Here is a 17431-nt window from a genome sequence, read left to right as displayed (position 1 = left end):
TTTATTAAACATTTTTAATATTATTAAAACTATTTTTTGCATTATAAAATCATTTATATATTTATTAAACATTTTTAATATCTATAAAACGTTTTTTGTGATTAAAAACTATTATTTGGGATTTTTTAAAAACAATATATATATATATATAATATAAATTTCTATATTTATTAAACATTTTTAATATTATTAAAACTATTTTTTTTTTAATTATTAAACTATTTTTTATTTATTAAAACTATTTTTTGTAATTATTCAACCATTTTTTATTTATTAAAACTATTTTTTGTAATTATTAAACTATTTATATTTTTGTGATTAAAAACTATTTTTTAAACTATTTTTTATTTAAACTGTTTTTTATTTATTAAAATTATTAGAACAAATTTTTAAATATGTTTTTTTTAATTTACATGTCTAATGATGATCAGACCCGGCCTCGACAGCGTCGTGGTCGTGGTGGTACGGGGAGCCAGTCTCGGAGTTCGTCCAGCCATATTCAGGATTCGCTTCGCCCGACAGCTCTTACCATACATCCCCCTCTCCATTTCCCGCTCCTGCTCCTCCGGGTCCTCCGGGAGTGATGAGTGTTGCGGAGTTGGTTCGACAACCCGGTCGTGACCATCTTCCCTATCTCAATCTGTATCCATATGGACGGGTTCAAACATGGTAATTAAACGTATTTTTTTCACTAAAATTTGATTCATTATTAATAATTTGTTCTTTTTATTAGGTTCAACTGATCCGGAAACGGGATCAGCGCATTGGTCAACCGTATGATGTACTCGGTCCTCGACAAGGGACATCCGACTTTCACTGACTTCCCTACCGACAAGCAGCATCTGTGGTTTCGTCAGTTTGCGGTAAGTATTCTAATTTTTTACTTATATTTTTAATCTTTAATATAAATTTTCTACTAATTGTGTTTTTTTTTCAGCAAGAATTCAACTGGAATTCTGATGATACGCTCTTTATCTATCACCATTTCGTCCATAAAGTTATGGACAACTATGGGAAGCAGATGTACTAGTGGAAGAAGAAGTGGGAAATAAACAAGGTGGCTTTTAATTTATTAAACAATTTTTTAATTTACTAAACTATTTTTTTGTTTATTTAACTATTTTTTTTTTTTTATTATTAAAAGGTCCCAAAGTCGATGAACGACACGGTCTGGAAGGAGTTGTGTGTGCATTGGGATAAGGAAGAGACGAAAGAAACTTCTTCCACCAACTCCACCAACCGCAGGAGCGATCGTAAAGGGAAGGGCGTCTTCAAGCATAACTTGGGTGCTCAATCTATTGCTACTCTGGGGGATCGCATGGTAAGTTCAGCCGCTTTTTCTTCAATTATTTAAGTTTTGAAATTTTTTTTTTGTGCATTTCTTCTAATTTCTAATGTTTGTTTAATTTATGTTTTTTTCAAGGCGGAAGAAAATGATGGCGAGCCGGTTGATGATCTCGCCCTAATGAAGAGGGCATATGCCAACAAGAAGACCGGCCAGATTGATGATGGTCTTGTGAGGGACATGGTCACCCTGGTTCAAACTCAGGTGCAAGACGAAGTGTCTCAGTTTCAAACCGAGGATGACGATTCGACGGCTTCGACCAACTTGTCTCGGGTTCGAATCAATGAAATCGTTGAATAGGTAAGTTCTTTTTTTTTTAAGTTCAATTCATTTATTTCTTGAGTTTTATTTTATCATCTTTTATATTATTTAAATTTGGCTATTTTCTATTTCAGTCGGTTCCAAAGAAGAAGGGACGTTTGGTCGGTTTGGGTCGTCGCTCCCGGTCGGCTGCTCATTTTTCTGCACCACCGCCCTTTGTTGATCCAGAAGTACTTACAGCTCAGTTGAAGGACAAGGATGATCGCATATCTATGTTGGAGACCCAGATGGCGGCTCAACAGGCGGGCAATATGGCACAGAAGAGGCTGAACGAGCAAATGATGGAGATGATGAAGAGGATGTACCTGAACGTGCAAGACCCGTAATTTTTTTTTTGTTTTTTCAAAAACTCGGAATGTTTTATTTTTATTTGTACAACTTTGAATATTATCTAATATGTTTTCAATTTTAATTTTAATTTTATATTTTCGAATTTAAATTTCAAAAATTTTAATTTAAAAAAAAATTAATTTTTTTTGAAATTTCGAGGAAAAGAACCCTCGGAAATTTTCGACAAACATTTCCTCAGAACAATTCCGAGGGATTCTTCCTCGGAATTTTCCGAGGGCTCCTTTATTCGAAATTTTCCGAGAGCTCCTTTCCTCGGAAATTCCCGATGAAATTCCGAGGAACATTTTGTCAGAACTTCCGAGGATTGGACCATCGGAAAGTCCATCGAAATATTCCGAGGAAGTGCTCTCTCGATATATTCCGAGGACCTTTCCGACGAACTGGTGGTCCTCGGAGTTTCCTTGAAAATTCATTTCCTCGGAATTCCGTCGGAAATTTCCGAGGAAAAATGAATTTCCGAGGAGTTATTTCCGAGGACATGTTTCGTCGATATGTCGTCGGAATAACGTTATTCCGACGACATACCGACGATTTTTTCCCTCGGTATGCTGCTGTTTTCTTGTAGTGAAAAAACAAAATGGATGGTCTTACCTTAAGTTTCTGGGCTTCTTCAAGTTTCCCTTTCAGATGAAGCTGTAAGAATTTAGCAGCCAATTGACTCACGCTTAACGATTTCATATTGGGAAGAGTCGCTTCAGTGATCTCCACGAGTTTCTACGATTTCCACTTATTCATTCTTTTGCTTAGAAAGCATTTTTCTTTCATGAACCTTTCATCATCTGAAAACTTATTCAACTGAGCTGCAGCTTCAGATATCAGCTTCGAGATTTTCATATCTATGGGTTTGGCCTTTTTTCCCCCAAGATAATTAACATGAGCTTTTTTCGTGTTAGGTTTTGCTGTACTACTAGTTTTATCCGTTCTTTTGGTTTTGCTGTGTTGATGCAGATTTTGGAGCATCTGCATCAATATTTGAGTTCAATGGGTGCTAAATCTTCTTCTAATTCACTTGTGTTGCTAGTATTGTGGCTTATGATCACTCAGCGTATGGTAAACTAATCCTTCTTGGATTGTAACATTAGTCTTTTGCTGAAAGTTGTGGAATTAGTAGTAATCCAGATTTCTTTTTGTTTTGAGAAAAAGTAATCTTGATTTCTTCTGTGGTTAAAACGACAGAAACCTTGTAGAGTAATTGTTTTGGATTCTTTGTAGTAGTGTTTTTGTATAAAAATGACTGAGAAAAGTTATTTGTCTTCATTGATATTCTACTTTGGTGAGAAACCAAAAACAATATCGTGCATTTCTCTTCGATATTTTCTTGTTTTTTTTTTTAATGTTAAATTTATTCGAATCAAAAAACCATTTTACAAAGAATGCAGCTTTGTTGGTAAAAAATTACTATAAAGGTAAAACCAAAATAATTGTGTTTCTCTCTTCATCAATGATTTGCAAACCACAGCTGCAAATACTTGTCAAACCTACCATTCCTGGTACCTCGAAGCGAGTCGATACGGTTTCGAATCAGCTTATCAATGAAACCACTAAGGTGAGCTTGGTCACGTGATGGTTCACCGTGTTTCCTACCATTCCTCTCTCGCCACAGAGAGTGTACCGTAGCTTGAAAAGCATACCGAAGGATATACAGATAGGCGCTGCTCCAGGTCGTGTCCACCAAGGAGGACATGATGTTCCAGACTGTAGTGTATCGTGACCCCATCAACTTGCCGACTAGATTCTTCCACACTCCTGCTGAATAGTGGCAACTGAAAAAGAGATGGTCTCTCCTCTCAGTTGCATTATTACAAAGAGGGCACACAGAATCCACTTGCGGATTCCATTTTTTCAAACGATCACCTGTGGCCAGGCGGTCATGCACTGCAATCCAAACCATAACCGAGTATTTTCTTGTCTTCGATATTTTCATGATTGTATTTCAGACATTATAGGGCCAAAACCATTGGACATATATGTATCAGTGCAACGGTAGTATAGTTGTTAGGTCTATTCGTTTCTTACCTTTTTCACCTCTAAAAGACAAGACTTCGGATTATCCAATTGATGACTACACTTTGTCTTTTGTCAGTCTCACGATTATTCTAACAGAATTTGCGAGCTCTGAAGTTACAATAACAAACAAAGTTATGTAAATAATACCCTTATACATTAATTTGGGGAAATTATTGATTTTTAAATAATAACAATAGTTATGATTTTTAAATAATAATAGTTATGCTATTAAAATTACCCAATATAATATCTTGAAATATTTTGGTAATATAATTATATCAAAGCTGGTGCTATTAAAAATTCAATAATTAGTTTAATTTTTATTTTTCGTTACACTGTATAAAAGAAAAATATAGTTAGCTAAGAAAATCGTGTTTCAAAAAATAAAAAATAAAAAAAAAAAAGTTAGCTAAGAAAAGGATAACCGGAAAGTAAAAGAAAAGGTTGACACAAACAGTGGCGGACCCAGCAATTAAATTAACCTGTGTCATTATATTTTGTTTAAAAAAAGATCACAATAAGAAAAGCAATATGGAGCATCGAACTTGGGTTTACTTGGGTTTAACATCTAGACTGATGATTCTCCTTCAGTCTTTATGTAAAAAACATTAATTTTATCTTTTAACCTGTGTCAACTGACACACCCAATCCTTTACTGGGTCCGCCTCTGGACACAAACATTCATGTAGCTAGGACGGAAGGAGATCACGTGGACTGACATGCAAATTGAATGTATACAATAATTGTATCAACTACAAATATGGGTTTGTGTACACCTCAACCAACTATATACGATTTTAGTTGAGGTATGGTTGTGCATGTATTAGTGAAACAGCAACAATGCCAAATTTTAAAATAATTGATTAATAAAAAAAAGTGAATAAACCTTTTGAACCCCAAAAGTACACATATATATATATATATACTAGGGTAAGCCTGCGCTACGCGCAGGATTTGATTTAAATGTGATGTATATAATTATATATTTTCATTGCATATATTCTATAAATTTAAGTAAAAACAAATAAAAATAAAATATAAATTCAATATTTTAAATTATAAGATAAAATATTTATCATTAAATATAATAAAATATATTATTTATTTATAAAAGTTTTGATGATTTAAAAGATAAAACAATCAACAAATGTTTTTTTAGTAACAAATTAAAACTAAACGCAATTTTATCCAGCCGACCCGAATATGTGTCTAGTTGACGGTTAAACTTGTCCGACTGTTAATTCGGTTCGAGTTTTAAAATAATGGCAAATTTGTTACTCAGCGTGGAAGTAGAAACATGCACCACCTCATCCGACAGTAACTCCATAGCCCATAATTTAATTGTTATTTTGATTATAAGATTTGTGCTATATGGTGTTTGTTGTATGACAAAGGTAATTTCAAAATCAAAACAATGACCAAAGAAAAAATCATTTTGATCAATGTCCATTTTCTAACTTGTAATATTTGCTTTTATCAAAGAAACGATTAAAGTTGATTAGTTTACAAAAAAAAAAAAAGTTGATTAGAAGAAGCCATATATGGATAATAAGCTTAATTTCAATTAAAGCCCAGTTTAGTTAAAAGCCTATGTCCTATCTAAGGTCGAGTCTTCCATTCCACTTTTACCGCTTTTTTCTTAGTCATATTCTGTTTTCTTTCGTAACCGCCGGTATTTTTTTCAATTTTGTTATAGCTTTATTTAGTTCTACTGATATCTGTGAATTGACTGTCACATGAGTTTGCAATTGAAAGCAATGACCAAATAACTTGGTCATATACGTTTTTTTTTTTGAACGGTAGTCAACTATGAAATATATTTTATATGAAATAAATTTCCTACAGTCAAACCCAGAGGAGGTGGATTTTCAAGCAATTTCTTCTTCTCAAAAGTATTATTTGTGTTAATCGCAGTGAGAACTTTGGTAGCCTCTGCTTTATATTCGTCCTTGGGAAGAGTTTGTTTCCAAGTGTTCCGATGGCTAGGAAGGTTTCTTGTCTTGGGGCAATTTTGGAGGCCTCTATTCAAAGCATGTCCAGATAAATTTTTTGAGCTATATATATACATCACCAAACAAATCAATGATCTATTCAAAGTGTTTTAATGTATTAGTCTTCATTGTATAAGAAAATTTATCAAGCAAATCTGAAGTTGACTCATGTTTTGTTAACCAACTAAAATTTTGTGCACAACAAAAGTAGAAAAGTACACGGATAAAGAAAGATCAACTCAATACAAAATATAAGTTTTTTTTTTTGGGTCAAAATACAAAATATATGTTTAAACTGAAACAAACATTCATGATTCAGGAGACATAAATAAGCACATGTATGTGTGTATCAGTGAAATTTTATTCTTTTATTTTTTCTTCAATAGCTTTAAGAGATAAAGTTGATCATAATGGTCCACGTTTAAAAAAAAAAACACAGTAAATATAAGTCCAGGAAGGCAGGAACTAAAACATTGGTTAAAATCCCTATAAACTCTAGAACTCAAGTGTTTCAAGAAAAAAAAACTCTAGAACTTAGTTTCGTACAACTTCAAGTCACCATTTCTGTAGCACTTTCTTTGTGAAAGTTCATGAACGTTGGTTCACAAAGTCTCATTCCTTATATCTAAAAATGGTTTAAGATTGCTTTTTGGATTTTTGCAAAGTTGATTACAATCCTTAGCATTACACTACCATGATTGAATAGTAAAAACATAATTTAAGTGTATTTCTATAAGCGAAGCTAAAAAGATACAAATCAACCATTTTGCAACCCTAATAGTCATATTAGGTGTCTCTACCAAAGTTTCCAGAGCATACTTGAAACCTGCATATTCTTTTACGTTTCACAATTTGATTAACTCTTCGTGAGTTGCATTGGATTTCATTTTCAGAATTCTATGGCTGCTTCTGTTAGAGGTAAATTTTTGTGCTGCCTTTTTTGACCCTGAAGCAAACCAAAAGAGAAACTTGAAGTCAAGAAACGGTGCAGATTAGCGATTTTATGTAAGGGTAATGATGAATTTGAACTGGCGTTTCTATGAAGCTCGAAGATTCTATTTTTTAACTTGGTTTAATCATCCCGCATAGAGAGATAGTGATATATACCTATAAGAACTTGTCTCTTACCTAAAACCCAATCTTTATAAGTTAGTTGTCCTCTTATTGTAATCTGAAAAGCCAAAATCTATTGCCTTAAACTGAGAGGTGTCTTTTGAGGTTAACAGAAAATTATGTAGCAAACATTGATAAGATGGTGATAAAACATCAAATGTATAAGCAGAAGTGAAGAGTCTTTTAATCACCTTGGGGTTTGAGATATCGGTGTACAACACTTTGGAGATGACAAAATGCAATCACTTACAATATCTTGTACCATAACAAACTTTGCATCCTCCTCCTTATACTTCCCACCTCTGCACATAAAACACACAACTAAGTTCAGTATAGAACAAACAATCCTACGTCTGAAGTGTATTGTTCCCTTACCTTGAAAGTATTATATCCAAAAGCTCTCCTCCTTCCCATAGCCTAAAACAACAAATCACTACATCACTATATAGACATTATCATGATCCTCATATGCATCATAGAACTGAGAAAGGTTATATCATGACCAGACAAAGCTCTCAATATCTTCACTACTCTCCTTTCATCTACAGAACAAATTACAGAAATCATTACTACAGAACCAGAAGACATCAAATCAAAAAGCATTAACCTTTGCTTTGTTATCATTTCTCTTAAACATAGCAGCAGAAATGTGTTAAAAATGGCCACGACCAAATTCATCACCAAGCTCACCGCGATCCCATAAGTCGCTGGAGCCTTCTTGAAGAAGGACTGAGCTGGACTCGCACCATAAAACGGGAAAAGTGGCTAGCATTCACAGTGGCTGGCATGATAGTTGCCTGAAACATTATTGGAAAGATATTATAATAGCAAAGCATATCATACATGGCTAACAAAATCTCTTATAGAACAGATTCGTAATATTAACGGTAGGTCACCGGAAATCGACATAACTATTGTCAGAAGTATAAGAACAGACTCACCTTCGAATCAGGCAAGAACATATGAACGGACATGAGTTCACCACTGGGCCTAACATATCTCGCCTCCCAGAATCGCAACAATCTAACTTGAACTCTAGAAGAACATTTATCGGACTTCAAATCGAAAAGAAAATTTTTGGAGTTAGCCATATCTCAGAAAATAAATGTGTGTTTGCTGTTTAAACAGATTGATAAGATGGTTGCAAGAGGAAGAATGCTCGCCTATTTATACTCGTAGATACACCGACTTCGAATCAAAGCACGCATTAAAGGCCACATCGTGCTTGATTGAATTAATGGAGATTAAACACGACGAAGAAATAATCGGGAGCGTTTCTGTGCTGAGATGATAGAGACGAAGATGAGAAGTCTCGAAGGAGACCACAACACGACACGCTTAGGATTTTCCTTTTTTTTTTTTCTTATCAAAAGCTTAGGGCTTTCCTTATTCAGGTTATGGGCCTGTTTTTAAATCAACCGTAACCTACCATTTTCCCAGCCCAGAGATACAAAAACACGACTCAAATTAATAAAACGCCCGAGTGTTAATATCAGGACACGCGTCATTGTCTGGTGCTTCCAATTAGTGACGTGTTTCTCTGAGAAGAGAGTCCCTCTCTACTTTATGTTATTAGATATATATATATGTATGTATATGCGAGATTGGCTCTAGTGATCATGGGATCCTAAAACATAGGATTCACTATGTTAAAGCGGCTATTTAGATTCTTATACGTCTTAAGTGTTCACACAGACACTGGTAAACAACTTTGTGACTTTTTCTGCCAGCTAAGTATTCATTTGTAAATTTTTATATATAAAAGATACTTTCAATCTCTCCCAGGGGGTCCAGCTCAGATGCCACATCATCAATTCATGCAAGGAGAACGTGACACCTGTCCCGTACTGCAAAGTGCAGCGTTTCATTTAAGTTTTTCCGTCATGGGCTTCGTTTGTGTATGTGTGGTTGGGCTCTGAAATTGAAAGGTCTATCCGGCCCGATTAGATTGATTATGCGTTCCAACCCTAATTCTGTTTGAACGTCTCCTTTCTTCGTCGAGGGTGACGAGTTGACGTTTGCGCTTCTCCATACGATATGAAATGGTCCGAGTTATGGCTTCGTGTTTACTCCCACTGATTTTCACTCCTCCACTATGTCGTCTTCAATGCTTTGTTTCGATCCATAAGGTTGTGTCTCTAATCCTCTAAAACCCACAGCCTCAGAGGCCCTGTACTATTCATCCCTTTCACACTGCCATTAGGGTTTTGTTCTTCTTCCAAGTACGACAATAATAATTTTGTGCTCTCATACAGCTTCAATGCTGTTTCGATAGCTTAGATGACTGAGATCGGGATGAAAAATCTCTTTGTTTGTCTCCACCCGCGTCGTTTAGCCTTCTCCTCTACTCGGACAAAACGGCCGAGTTACAGATCGGTGGCACTCCACCTATCAATAAGGTTAGAATTCATCTCATGAACATTATCCTCACCTATCCTAATACAAGGAAACACCATTTGGCTAATTCATCAATTGTTTTTTCTGATTTGAAATCGGGGTTGCTCTTCCACCATGGAGGTGCTCCTTCACCAGTTTTGGAAGCAAGAAACTTGAAACGCTTCCTCTGACAACGGTACGTCAATACACGCTTCTGGTCATGTTTCTTCAACCACCGTCAAGCTTCCGAAGCCTGCTTCGTTTTCCGTATAGAAGGTGTCGGCTAAATCTCCGACCGAAAGCTCCTCCCTCCGCGTATGATAATGGAGGAGACAAGACTGCTTTGCCAACCACCACGACAGAAATCATTGTTTCAGAATGCGAAGTGGGTTAATGGAACTTGGGATCTGAAAAAAGTTCGAGAAAGAAGACAAGATCTGGTAATAGTTGCTGGTTAGATCCTCTAAAGCTCGATTCTTTATTTCAGTTCTACCCTTATGCTATGTAATTTGTACTAATGTTTTGTTTCACCATGTTAATATTGAAACAGAACGATAGAGGTTTAAAAACAGATAGGTTGGTCAACGTTATGTTATTAGAAAACTTCTTGCTTTGCCTACTACTGCTGAAGTTTGTTCAAGTACGCCTTTGTGACATAACTTGGGTTCTATAGCTCCACTAACAGAGCATGAAGATAATCATTGTAACTTATTATTCCTTTCAATCGTGTGTATAATTATATTAGTGCACTTATTAAAATCCAGTTGGATTTACAAGGACTCATTGTCCGGGTGGCTAGAGAGCATGTGAAGAAGGCCAAAGCCGAAGGCTATGTTTCCAGTGGTCAAAAGGCAGAACCAACAAAGGCAATCATTGAGCTCTGAATTCCAATAAGATGGTATATCTTCAATTTTAACTTTTTCCCATTTCTTCATTTGATTATTCTTAAGCTGTTTTTCTGAGTGACTAAATTGATTTTATTGTGGTATGGTTGTTAATTTTGCTGCTAAGCCACCAAGCTGATCACATATCTTGATAGTGAATGATACTTTCTACTGATCCCTACTTTTTTCCTTGAGGATGATGTAACAGTAAGGTACATCTCAACGCTGGTACTTTTGCAGTCTAGGGAGTAATGCATATGGTGTATTGTGAAATAGGCCGTAAAGATGTTGTGGAAGTTTCAGTAAGCACAAAACCAGTGTAATTTTTTGTTTAAATCTATCTGATTATCCATCCATCCGTACGAAATGATATTGTCCTTTCGTATGTAAAATATTCATGATTAAGTTTTTATATTTTTATTCTTTGTTAAAAACTCTGAAACTTTTTGTAATAAAGTACTGAGAATAATCAATTTAAGCTACTTTACTATATTTTCTTTATTTACAAAATAACACAATACTATTAAAATTAATATTTTACAACAAATAAGCAGTAGCAAAACCATCATATTTATGAGATAGTAAACTATCATTTCATTTATAATTGCTATTTTAAATGTAAAAATTGATAATACTTTTGATGTTCATCAATTTAACAACACAATTACACAAAAAATAACATAAAAATTCTACATGAAACAATCAATTTGATATTGCAAAACTCTATAATCAAAATGTTATTTTTGAATAGCAATTCCCGTGTAGCTGGAATATCACCAACTATATGAGAAAACATTTTGAAATAACCACTCTGATTAAATAAATAAAAAAGAACATCGTTCCATTCAAACCATTTGAAATATTGTATTTAGCAATTAAGTCAAAGCAACCATTGTAAGACTCAAATTCCTAACATTCGAAAATGACAAGAGACCTAACAGTAATTGACACATAATATACAACCAAACATTTAAATGAAATACAAATATAAACAAAAACTCAACCAAGAGGAACTTTTACAAATAAACAGACAACCCTGCTGATGAATATCCAATCAAATTGACAACTCACATGTTCCTAGCAACCCGATATACAACGCATCCAATAATATTCACATAAGCTCACAAGGATGCTCAGTGCATCACAAATAACTAAAAATATAATACACGAGCTACATATTCATAATTACACAATCGACATAAGGTTATCCAAGGAAAAGCAGTTATGGTATCACAAAAACCTCATTTCCCCACTATTTTTTTATAAACCCTCACAAAAGACGGATACAATGGTATTAGAAAACTCGATCTCATTCACTTCGAAACTGGTTGAATAGTTAGAATTCGAAGTTGGAATTTGGTGTAGACAGCATAATCATACTCACACCCAACTTAACATAAAAGAATATTTACACAAAATTATATCTTTTGTAATAACCGATCCATCAAATCCCGTTATATATATATATATATGTATTATAGTGTTATAAAATTTTAAACACTATAAAAGCTTACAATTCATAATTAAAACAGCAAAAATATTTAGAATTCGAACATTATTAGTTATATAGTTGGAATTTGGTGTAGACAACATAATCATACTCACACCCAACTTAACATAAAAGAATATTTACACAAAATTATATCTTTTGTAATAACCAATCCATCAAATCCCGCACGTAGCATTGTATGTGAATTTTATAGAAAATAAACCTTGGTTGTTCATAGGTTATATCTATTGTAATAAAATAGTGATCTTTTTTATTGTACGAGAACCGTCTTCTTATCCATGAGTATATGCCTAATGGAAGCTTGGGAAATCATTTGTTTGAAAGTAAGTAAAGAAACTCTTTTTTAAATCCAACACTTATGGTTTTATCCTCCACATTCCTCATGGCCTGAGTTGTGCTCATTCTAGGAGGTTCCAATGTGCTTTCTTGGTCACTACGTATGAAAATCGCGATTGGTGCTGCTCGAGAACTATGTTTCTTGCATGATTCTAAGAACGAAGTCATTTACAGGGACTTCAAAGCATCAAATATCCTTCTCGATTCAGGATTCAACGCCAAACTCTCAGATTTTGGATTGGCCAGAGAAGGTCCAAAAGATGACCGTTCACACGTGATAACTGAAGTTATTGATACAAAAGGTTACGCTAATCTACCCAGGTTAGATTTACACGTTTAAATAATACATCAATATCAACCTGATTTTGTTTACATGAACTGACCTCACCCATTCTTTGGCATTGCGTACTTGAAACATCTCATTACTTGCAGTGAAAGCAACAGGCCGCCGTACAGGTTCACGAAGACACGGGAGGTAGCATCCCACTAATTATCATGCACTTTAATGATTTGCAAAACTACAATCAATATTATTTTGAGATAATGAGATTCTTTACTCCGTTTTCATTTTTACATTTGGTCCACATAAGACTCTTATTTTATACTATACGTAGAAACATATAAAAATAATAGTAATAGATTGTACACCCATAATATTGCTAGGTAAAAACTATATATCCAAAATTCTGATGTAAGGACATGTATATCAATCAATAATCATTATTAAATTTCAAAAATAATATATTTAGAAAGAGTCAAAAATTAATTACCAAGCCCATAACATTTTCTTCATATAATCAACACTCTAATAGACAATAAATACATGTCAAAATAATATATAAATATAACTGTATAGTTATATTAGTCTGCTAATACCAAAACATGTAAGAAAAATAACTAATATGTATAGTTTTCTATAATATAAATATATATTAAATACATACTATACCGGTTCAATTTTTATTTAATATACATCCCGTCCGTAGGGCGGGCCGACCCTAGTTCGTTATAAATGTATGTCTCATACTGATGTCATATTACATGCAAACAAGTTTAAATTCGCAGAGCAGAAGAAGTTTAAGAGTACATTAATGTATTTGTTCTTAAAGTATGAGTTTCCATTAAGTTAACATTTAGGTACAATGTATACAATTTATTTATTTGTTTCGCAAAGGAATTATACAACGTTATAGTACAAAATAAATAAAAGAGAGACCGGAGTTACGCGATGTTTCATTTTAATAAATCTTATTCAATAGCAAATTATATTGATAAATATGTCATTCTTATAAATCCGCAGGGACACCCGATAATTTTCACATCCTAGCACTTACCCAAGCAAACTCCCATCATCATCATCGCTTGATGGTACACAACATAATGTAGTGACATATACAACTTTTCTCTTCAATAGTACACTAATGGAAGACAGCAGACTTGGACTCTGGATTGAAATATAGTTTCTTTTGGTTTTGGTTAATACGCATATCTTTTTAAAAATGTATACTTTCAAATTTCAAGGGAGATAGAAAGTCCAACAGCAGATTACTTACCAACGCCTAAACCTAACGAAGAAGCCAGTTCAACCATACCATGTCGAAAGATAACAAAGCTATCGAAGATAACAAAGGTAACGGCAAAGATATAGAAGAGTTCAAACATAAACTACATAGAAAAGAGAAAAAGAACCAATCAATTTAGAAGTGCTCAAGAATAATACCCATTTGAGAGCATTGTGGAGGGGGGCTTGTGTTGAAAAAAATTGTAGAGCACCCGAGAGAGATAAAAAAAATCACCTTGTGCAGCACTTTCAGGAATATAGTAAAATGTGATGCTTAAATTTTAAAATGGATTCTGTTTTTTTTTTTTTTTTTGATAAAAAAAAATGGATTCTGTTCCGAATTTCTATTTTACCGCTCTTATTTTTTCTTTTTCCAATTTTAATTTAATTTTGAAACAAATTTAGATAATCATTGATTGATAGTCCTTAGAAATCAGATATATTAGTACAAAATTAAAGACTGATTTTGTGTGTGAATATCTTGATGTACAATGAATGTCATTTTAGGAAAGTGTTATATGAATCAGCACTGTACTTGGAGGTAGAAGCATTGTGATGGGCGATGGAGAATATGCTTCTAACATTCGCCGTGCCAGAGCTTTGAAACAGACTGCAAAGAGCTGATTGCAATAATAAAGGAACTTCAGGAGTGGCCAAGCTTCGCGACAGAACTGGAGAAGATAGAGACGCGGCAGATTTGTTTCCCGTACTTCAAAATCACTCATGTGCCACGTGTGAGCAACCAGTTTTCTGATTTTTTAGGTAAAACTGCTAGAACCTTTCGTAGGGAGTTACTTTTCATTGGTTGTTTTATTCCGGTCTTGTTACCCAAACCACCTCAAGCTTGAATAATAGAATGGTAGTTCGACGTAAAAAAAAGAGAGGCCATTTTTAGTCCTATTTGGAAGGTAGAATAAATGTAGTCGATATGTTAATAATAAAAAGGTTATAATCTAAAATCTCATTTTCTAATAAAAGAAGAGAAATCACATTAAAAATTCACTACTATTGTTTTAATGTGACAAAATATTTTTGTCTCATTTTTATTTATTAAATATAAAAATAAACAGTTTTATAACAAAAAAAATTAGGACAATAGAAATAATTCAATAAATACTCATATCAATTTAGCAGTCTTTTTTGTTATAAAAATTGATAAAATATTTCAAATACTGTTCTACTGAAAGAATATTTCATTTTCTACAAAAAATGAAATAAAATAAATTGTATTCTATGGTTTGTTAGGGAGTCTATGTGTTATATAATCAATAAACTAACTTTCAACCTTATATAACATTTGAGGAATATCTATTGTTATCAACATTCTCTGAATTTTGGTTGAATACATCTTTTACTGTTAACCTATTATTCTGAAATAATCTGAAAACAATTCTAAAATTGATTTCTTTAGTAGAATATATTTTCAAATCTATTGGCTTGTTTCTATATGTACATTGTAAGAACTGTAAATTACGGATAATTATCATCAAATCTCCAAAAGTCTAGAAAACACGGTTACCTAATATTCAGAAAATATTTACAATTTTTTTTATTTATAAATACAGTTACCAAATATCAAAATTTTTTTTTTTAAATTTTGTTCATACACAAACAAATTTCTATGCATGAAAAAAAAAGAAATTAATTTACCCGCTTTGTGAATTATATGTGGGTTCATTTTCTCCTTCTCCGCAACCAAATCAAGACAAACATACCACCGAGCAAACATCCATAACCATTCACACAAATTAAGCAGTTCTGGAAGAAAGGAAAATCCAAGTCTGAGAAAGTATATGCATCTATATTTTCCTTTACAAGAAATTTGACTTCGTTTTTATTGAAGAAAATTGAAAAGATAGAGAGAAGAACATAGATATTATGTCAAGTGAAAAATGAAGTATTTTACTTTTCCAATTATTTATTTTTAATTTTAGTTGAAATATATATATATATATATATATATATATATATGACAATTAGTTTTATTAAGTTTTAAAAGTTAAATAAGGATTTAATTTGAATTTTCGTAGACATTATACTAATGAGATAATATTCCAAAAGGATTATCTTATTAGTACAATAATAGTGAAACTTTTATGCTATTTTCCAATTTTTCCGAAAAGGAATAACAAGAAAGAAAAATAATAAATAAAATTAAATGGAAAAGGTCATTTTTTCAGTTTGTCGTTGTCGGGTACTATGAGCATCCAAGTAATAATATTACTATTCGTATTAACTTTTTCTTAGTTTATATTTTCTTTCTCTCTCTCTCGTCCGACACCATTATTTTAGTTTAAACAGAAAGATTTTTTTGAAGAACTAAAACAGAAAGGTTTTACTCCCTACTTAGAAAATTTACAGTCGCCATGTGAATTGATAGAGAGCCACCACTGTAAACCTGAATTAATGACATCCTGTATTTCACCTTAATATTGACTAGATTTCCACCCGCACGGTTGTGCGGGTATATATTTTCACATTTATATATATAGATATTTGTTTTAATAATTATTATATATTTTTAATGTTACTCACATATTTAAATTTTTGTATAATTATACCAAATATAATAATTTTATAGTTTTCATGCTGTAAATTAAAATCATCACATATATATGTTGCTTATTATATATTTGTCTTATTGAATTTGCGTTTGATTACTAAACTAAAATTTTTAATGCATGAAACAACATATATGAAAACAATTTTGTATTTAATTTATTATAATCATGATCCGTAATTCAAATCGCTAGATTTTTTTAGTAATTTTTTTAATGTTTATTAATTTTATATAATAAATTACTGTATATTAAAAAGTTTGAGATAAGTTAAATTTTTATACATGTATTATATAGTTTACTAATATTAACCCGTTCTACCAACATATTATATTTTTAGCATAAATATTTTATATTTATAAAATAAAATATATTAACATATCAAATTTAAAATAATTTTATCATATTTTGTTCAATATAAAATTTTTATTTTAAAATGATAGATATTATTATAAAATTGATAAAATAGGATATAATTTTATTCTTTTAGTAACATTTCATTACTAATTACAAAATTAGTTGAAAATATTTATATTCAATTTATGACAATTAAGATCTTATTATAATCTTTTTCAAGAGATTTTTTAGAATTTTAATTTTTTTTAAAAAAAAAATTAAAAGATATAAAAGATATTATGATTAAAGTAGTTAAAAATATTATGAATATTAGCATTAGTGATATACATTTAATATAAAATATAAATGATGGTCCAAATAAAAATATCACTCATAAAAAAATCATGATTTTTATTTTATTAGAAAACAAAATTGAAAAAATTAAAATAAATATAAATATTTATTTCTAACAAAATCTTTAAAAATTATTAATAAATATATTTGTGAAATTAATTAATTTCATTTTATTTAAATTTTCGTTTATAAACCAAAACTATATTCAATTTTAATTTCTAATTATATTTCATGATAATTTAAATGAAAACTAACTAATTTTTGAAAGTAAATTTAAAAAGATTCTAAGAAGATTTTAAAATGATTTTGTTAGAACATTTTAAATATATTCATTTGTATTTCAAATAAAAAAATAAAGATATTAAAAGATATAATAATGAAATTATGT

At 31.9% G+C, this 17431-nt stretch overlaps 2 protein-coding genes and 1 non-coding gene across 29 annotated transcripts; 2 read left to right on the top strand and 1 right to left on the bottom strand.

Moving 5' to 3' along the window:
- Window positions 1–386: 386 nt before the first annotated feature.
- Window positions 387–3274, top strand: LOC117132388. The gene is made up of 2 exons (XM_033286250.1): window positions 387–1321; window positions 1424–3274. The coding sequence occupies exons 1-2, from the start codon at window positions 1157–1159 to the stop codon at window positions 1643–1645; spliced, it is 387 nt and encodes a 128-aa protein (XP_033142141.1). The 5' UTR covers window positions 387–1156; the 3' UTR covers window positions 1646–3274.
- Window positions 3275–6637: 3363 nt separating this feature from the next.
- Window positions 6638–8470, bottom strand: LOC103835593. Of its 27 annotated transcripts, none has more exons than XR_004455938.1 (7): window positions 8070–8413; window positions 7819–7925; window positions 7632–7670; window positions 7504–7545; window positions 7320–7430; window positions 7144–7201; window positions 6648–6961 (listed from the first exon to the last, which is right to left on the bottom strand). XR_004455938.1 is itself a non-coding variant. In XM_009111779.3 (6 exons), the coding sequence occupies exons 1-5, from the start codon at window positions 8217–8219 to the stop codon at window positions 7177–7179; spliced, it is 420 nt and encodes a 139-aa protein (XP_009110027.2). In that variant the 5' UTR covers window positions 8220–8470; the 3' UTR covers window positions 6650–6961; window positions 7144–7176. The 27 variants fall into 27 exon arrangements, 3 of the variants coding, with proteins under 3 accessions (XP_009110011.2, XP_009110027.2, XP_033142095.1); XR_626704.3 differs by having other exon boundaries at window positions 6650–6961; window positions 7144–7186; window positions 8070–8408; XR_004455940.1 differs by lacking the exon at window positions 7144–7201 and having other exon boundaries at window positions 6638–6961; window positions 7736–7925; window positions 8070–8418.
- A 2668-nt stretch (window positions 8471–11138) lies between these two features.
- LOC108870726 lies at window positions 11139–15954 on the top strand. The gene is made up of 2 exons (XR_004455966.1): window positions 11139–12555; window positions 12667–15954. It is a non-coding gene; the product is annotated as an uncharacterized LOC108870726 (transcript).
- The last annotated feature ends 1477 nt before the right edge of the window (window positions 15955–17431 follow it).

The sequence above is a fragment of the Brassica rapa genome, chromosome A01 (assembly GCF_000309985.2).
Source record: "Brassica rapa cultivar Chiifu-401-42 chromosome A01, CAAS_Brap_v3.01, whole genome shotgun sequence".
In the NCBI taxonomy this organism is placed as follows: Eukaryota; Viridiplantae; Streptophyta; class Magnoliopsida; order Brassicales; family Brassicaceae; genus Brassica; species Brassica rapa.
Note: the sequence above shows the minus strand (reverse complement) of the source record. Positions and strands in the feature narration are given on the sequence as shown.